We start from the raw sequence: 6,238 nt of genomic DNA on the forward strand, positions 1-6,238 counted from the left end.
GTGTGAGTCCACCCCCTTTTTCTCTTTTGTTTGCTTCTACCCTATCCTTGGTACACATAGATTTCCCCATAGGCGCAGACTTGCACGTGATCAGTGTTCGAGTACGCACCTCCTCCACCCACCACACTCGCGCTCTCTCTTTCGCTCTACGTTGCCGTCTCACTCAGCACTTTTTCCCCAGCTCGCTTGTCTTGTCTGTCTCTCGTTGTGTCTCTGACACCTCTTCACCTCCCCTGTCTTTCTCTCTCTTTTACAGTTTCACTACTATTAGCCTCCAAGCAAGCACTATACGCCGTGGTAGTGCGCAGAGGTATAAAGGAGAAGCATTCTTGCTCTCTCCCATCGATACGCACGCAGGCACATCTTCCCTATCTGTGTTCTTCTTTCTACTGCCATCCCCCTCTCTGTGTGTGTGTTCTTCTTGTATTCTCCTCCCACCCAACGCAATCACCCCCATTCCCCACCTCGCTTTCCTCGTGCTTCTCACTCCAATACGACGAAGAAGAAGCGGACCGGCAACAAAAAAAACGACAAAGAACGCACCCCGCACGCACATAGCCTGACTTACTGCTGCTGCTGTGTGGCTAAGCCTCTCCCACTCTCCCTCTCCGTGCACTTGCGTGGTTGTCAGCTTGTGTGTGTGTGCGTGTGCGTGTGTGCTTTACCTGGGTTTACCTTAGTTTCTTTTGTTTTCTTCGGTAGTCTTCTCAGGTGTTTTGCTGGTTCTTGTCGATTCACGTTCTCTCTCTCTTTCTCTCTATCTTTCTCTCTATTTCTCTATTTCTCTCCGTGTTGCGCCTTCCTTGCCGTCCTTGATTCACAGGTGGTCGTGTGTACTCCACAGCCTCACCTGCGAATACGTCGTCGCCTTTTGCCTTTTTTAACTTCCCTCTCAGCGTTTTCGCGCCTTTATCCGTTTTCTTCTCTGTTCTGTGCCTGGACGACGGCGACAAGGCACAGACCGACCGACCGACCGACCGACACACACACACACACTCCAGCCGCAGAAACCATCACAAATCCACAAGAAGAGACTCGAGCATTTTTTTTTTACACCCAAGAGTCGACAACACAACGAGGTTTAGCGGAGCGCAACAGCAAAATAAAAAAAAACACGAGAGAAAAGAAAGCAAAAGTGAAAGGTAGGACGACAGCGGCAATAAAGCTGCTTTCTCATTTTGTCTGTGTGCACTACGATTCTCTCTTTTCCTCCTTTTTTCTCCCCTCTGTTCCTCTGTCCTGTTGCGCTCTCTCTCTCTCTCCCCCTCTCTTGCGTTCCATAATTGCTAAGGCGAGACCTATTTTGTAGTAGCTCCTCCTCCTCTTTTGTCTTTCTTTCATCGCACGTGTGTTTGCTTGCGTGTGTGTGTACTCACTTGTTTCCTTGTGTGTTTTACGATTGCGTGACATCTTTTCCATATTTTTCTTTTACTTTTAGCTTCGAGCTCTGTTTTATGCGCTTTCCCCCCTCTTGAAGAAGCTTCTCGCTATTCCTACAGCTTAGCTCTCCCTCTCTGTCTCTCTGTCGCGTTGCTATCGTTTTCTCTGGACTCCTCCGTCTTGCTCGGCTACTTGTGTCTCTTCTTCGTCGCTTTCTGTACTCCTTTCTGTGTCTTCTCCCCTCCCTCTCTCTTCCGTATCTCTTCGCTCTTCACTTTACGCTTCGCTCTCTGCGTAGACCCCCCCTCTCTCTCTCCCCTTTTCTCTTCCCCCTTTTGTGGCCTTTTCTGCTGTACGTAGCGCATAAAGTGCAGCACTCCAAAGTGGCGGAGAACTGAAACGGGAAAAAGAAACGAAAAAAGTCCGGACGACAAAGCACAAGACGAATTGAAAAACGTTTTGTTTGTCTTTCCCCTTCGTTATTCGCTTCTCCCTCTTCGTAATACCCCCCTCCCCCCGCCTATTACGACGATACTCTGCACAAGTTCTTTTTCTTTCTTTATTTATTTGTGTGTGTGTGTGTGACACTTGTGCTCTTCCCCCCTCTCCCCCCTCTCCCCCTCCCCCCCATTTCCACCCTACGGGTACACTCCGTCCTGTCTAGGTCTCTCTCTCTCTCTCCTTCTTCTCACACCTGGACTCACTTGCTCCCCAGCCTTGTGTGCATTTTCTCCCTTTTCCGTGCTCGCTTTTAGTTCTTTCCTCCCTTTGTTTGTTTTTACTCGTACGTAGTGGCTCATCTGAAAGTCGTGTTTGACTTCGCAAACTTCATTTCCTTCTTCATTCCCCCTCTTCCTCTTCCCCCCTCCCCCTCCCCCCTCTATATCTATCTCTGTCTCTCTCTCTCTCCATTATTTATTCTCGTTCCTTTTTGTAGCTCGTTGAGTGCGTGTCTTTACGCTCTACTCGCTCTCTCCCTCCCTTTGCCTCTCCCCTCATTTCCGTGCTCGAGTGTGTGTGTGTGTGTGCTGTTGTTGTTTTAGCAAGTGAGAAGAGAAGAGAGAAAAAGGAGCGAACCTCAGACCATTAAAAATTAATTTGTTGTGCGTGCTGGGTTGCGGCGGTTTACGTTCGCGCGATCTTCTTCGACATCAACTGTTGAGCGATTTTGACTTGTCTCTTTTTTGCTTTCTCTTACTCTTGTGTACGTGTGTGTGTGTGTGTGTGTGTGTGTGTGTGTGTGTGTGTCTGCTCTGGTGCGTGCTTCTTCCTCTCTTCCTCTTTTCCCATTTCTTTCCATCGAGAAACGGGCTGTTTCGCCTCTCTCTCTCCCCTGTTCCTTCAGCATCGCACAGCAGCACTGGTCTCATATCCTCCCTCCTCTGTCGTCTCCTCGCTCCTTCACCTCCACTTGAAAAGGAAGGTCAGACGAGCAGGAGACACGCACCACCCACGCACACACCTCTCCAGCGTATATTTCCGTTGTTCTTCTCGTTGCAATTCATTCTTGGGGTCTTTTTCCTCGTTTGCTTCGTCCGGGCCCGCACCAAAACCTCTCAACCCGCTGTTTAATCGCCCGTGCGACGACGACCACTGCTACTAACACTCGCCTCGATCCCCGTGTCTCGTCCCTCTCCCTCTCCCTCTCCCTCTCGTCGGCACCGTCGCCTTTGCATGTTTCTTTCCCTGTATTTCGCCCTTTTCCGATCTCACTGGTGACTTGCACGTGCTTCAGACAACGCTGTCGCTGGCAACACCCACACCGCCAACACCACGTAGATTGCGGCATCAGCAGCGACGCAGACGGCCCCTTTGATCTCTCTCCCAACTTTGCCGATTAAAGTTGCCGGTCAAAAAAACGCTCACAAGTGCTTCACTCAGCACTGACTTCCTGTGAGGTGACCTCCCCTCCAACGGCGTTGCTCTTCGTGAATTCCTGTCGCTCACGCACCTTACGCGCACCTCCCTACCCCACTGAGCGCCACTGGTGAGGCTTCCATGCAGCCCCCACACACCTCTACCCAGCTGCTGCCGCAAGATTCACCGCCAGACCTCAGCAACCTCACCACCAACGCTTTCTCTCCCCTTCCTTCCTCCGTCGGTGCCCCCAGCACTGAGGATAGGCAGCAGCAGCAGCAGACAGCGACAGTGCACTTTTACGGGGACTCTCAGCTCGAATCGTTCATGAGGGTCGCTGCTGGAGACGACAAGAGTTCCGCGATGTCACCCGAACCAGCGGCCAACAACCTGCTCGGCCAGCTTACCGTTTCAGCACTGGCGGTGCAGAATGCCGCTCCCGCCTCACCACCGCAACCAAAGGCGTTCCATCTCCATCAGTTTACACCGCTTGGCGCGAGTGCATGCTCGAACGTGAGTCGCTCTTCGGCTCCGTCGCATGGCAGCGGCTCTGTGCAGATGGGATGCGGCCCGCAGATGTACAGCGGTGACACCTCCTTTCCCTACCCAAACTACATAAAAGAGGCGCTCTCTCTGACACCGTCGCAGTCCGTGCACAGCCAACCCGATGGTTTCGCTGCCGGCGTCGTCACCCCTCCGACGACGCCGATGAACAGCAGCACCATTAACGACAACATGAGTGCTTCTCTCTCACAAGTCATGATCGGTGGCGCAGCCATGTCATCGGGTGTGACCATGCCATTCAGCCAGCCGAACGACGCTGAGGTGCGCAGCAACCTGTTTGTGTGTGGTCTTCCGGTCAGCGTTAGGGACAAGGAGCTTTTGGAGTTGTTCGAGAAGTATGGGGAAATCGAGTCCGCCAAGGTGATGCTCGACATCCACACTGGTCGTAGCCGTGGCATTGCCTTCGTGAAGTTCAAGAGTATCGAGCACGCCGAGAACGCAGTGGACACGCTGAACGGCACACATATAAATGGGCATCAGATCACTGTGCGCGTGGCGAACTCGCGCGCTGCCTACCTCCCAGGCAACCCCACGAACAAGACCTTTGTGCGCAACGTGCCGCTGACAGTGTCGCGCTCCACACTCTTTGACTACTTCGCTCAGTTCGGCGAGGTTACCGACCTATCTATCAAATCGGACACCGCACAGGGCCGCCACAACCAGTCAGGACGCTCAATCAGCACCGCCGATGACAGCACTGATGACAAGCTGAACATTGTTTTCATCACCTACTCAACCAAGGAGGCCGCCGCCAAGGCCGCCGAGGCGACGCACACGAAGACACCGTTTAAGGAGTGCAAAGGCGTGCCTCTGCTGGCGAAGGTCGCCGAAGACACAGTGCGCCGTATGGAGCGTCTGTCGCGTCGTCAGCGCACCACTATGGGTGCCGAAGGCACAAGGGACGCGAACACCGCGGGCAGTGGCGGTAGTATCACGTCGATGGGTAGGCTCGCTGCCTCATCGCTAGGTGCCGTTCTTCCTCCCGGTATGATGGTGTCACCGATGATGGCCATGCCCGATAGCTTCCCTCCTGGGGCGTTTGTCTCCGTTCCTACGATGGGTAGCCCGCCAGACCTCACCGCACCCACGATGATGTCCTCGAACATGGCAGGTGACCATATGACGGCCTTCTGCGATGTCAACGGTAGCACCATCTATAGCTCGGCCCCACCGAACCCCACCGCTGCGGCCAGTGGTATGGCCTACGCCATGCCTGGCAATATGGCGCAGCCGAGCATGTTTTTTAGCGCTCAGCCACCACCACCACTATCAATTACCCAGTCAGCGCCGCCGCAGCCTCAGCAGATCCCGCCGCAGGCACAACCGCACGCCTTGTATATGGCCACCCCCAATGGCTTTGCGACAGCGCCACAGCCACAGCCACAGCCTCAGCAGCAGCTGCTGCAGTTTTTCCCAGCGCCGCCGCCACTGCTGCCGGTGCAGCAGCAGTCACAGTCCGCAGTACCGATGACAGGCGCAACGCCTGGCCAGTTGGTGTACATGCAAACCGCGAACGGATCGGTGATGCCGGTTGTGTACGGCGGGGCGCAACCGGCGGCGGGGCCAATGCTGCCGCCGATGAGCCCTTACTTTGTGATGATGGGTGGGCAGCAGCTGCCGAGTTAGAAGTAGGCGCACCTGCTCTAGCATGCATGTGCTGCTCTCTTGGTAGGATGTTCTGGTGCTGGCGTCTCACCCTTTATTTCCTGTTCCGACCCCCCCTCAGCCCATCCTCGTGCCCACTTCCCAGCAGTGCTGTGGATGTCCTTCTTTCGATGTCTTTAACAAAATTCGTCGCTTTTTTTCTTCATCTGTGACTCTTCCTTCATTCTATGTGTGGTCTTGCTCGGTTCTTCGACGCTGACGACGACTGACTGCGCCTACTTCTCATCCCCCGTCTGTCTTGCCCCTTCTGTTTCCTAGTGCCGCCAGTGCTCTCTTCTTCCCCCCTTTCTCTCTTTCTCTCTTTTCCCATATCTTTCTGGCGCTCGCGCGACACCTTCTCGTCTTCCCCTTCCGAGCGCTATATCATCGTCCTCTTCTCTCTTTCCTTTTCGATCATTTTGCTGGCCTGTGAACCACGCACACATCCAGAGAGGGAGAGAGACCATTCACTACTCCTGCTCCCTCTGGCCCCCTTTCGCTCTGTTCTCGTGCTCTCTCTCTCTGTGTCTCGCTCTATTTCAGCACATATGTGTGCTTCTGTTTGTCTGTCGGTCTGCATCAGTATGCCCTCTTTTCCATCCGCGTTCTCTCTCCCCGTTGTTAACGATGCTTTTTTAGTTTTGCTTCGTTTCCGCTCTCCCCTTTTCTGTCTTGGATGACAACTTCTCTCTGCGTATGCCACAATGTGCGCTTGTGTCTGCCTTGTTTATTCTATTCACCTTCTCTGCTTCTTCTGTATTCGAGTCCTCTTCGCTTTTTCCCCCTTTCCTGT

The 6,238-nt window shown here is 53.7% G+C and overlaps 1 protein-coding gene across 1 annotated transcript; it reads left to right on the plus strand.

The window, feature by feature from the left end:
• Positions 1-3,378: 3,378 nt before the first annotated feature.
• Positions 3,379-5,427, plus strand: LPMP_241540 (hypothetical protein; the record flags this gene model as incomplete). Its single annotated transcript, XM_010701191.1, has 1 exon — positions 3,379-5,427. The coding sequence occupies one exon, from the start codon at positions 3,379-3,381 to the stop codon at positions 5,425-5,427; it is 2,049 nt and encodes a 682-aa protein (XP_010699493.1).
• Positions 5,428-6,238: the final 811 nt, after the last annotated feature.

Source organism: Leishmania panamensis (assembly GCF_000755165.1).
Source record: "Leishmania panamensis strain MHOM/PA/94/PSC-1 chromosome 24 sequence".
Classification (NCBI taxonomy): domain Eukaryota; phylum Euglenozoa; class Kinetoplastea; order Trypanosomatida; family Trypanosomatidae; genus Leishmania; species Leishmania panamensis.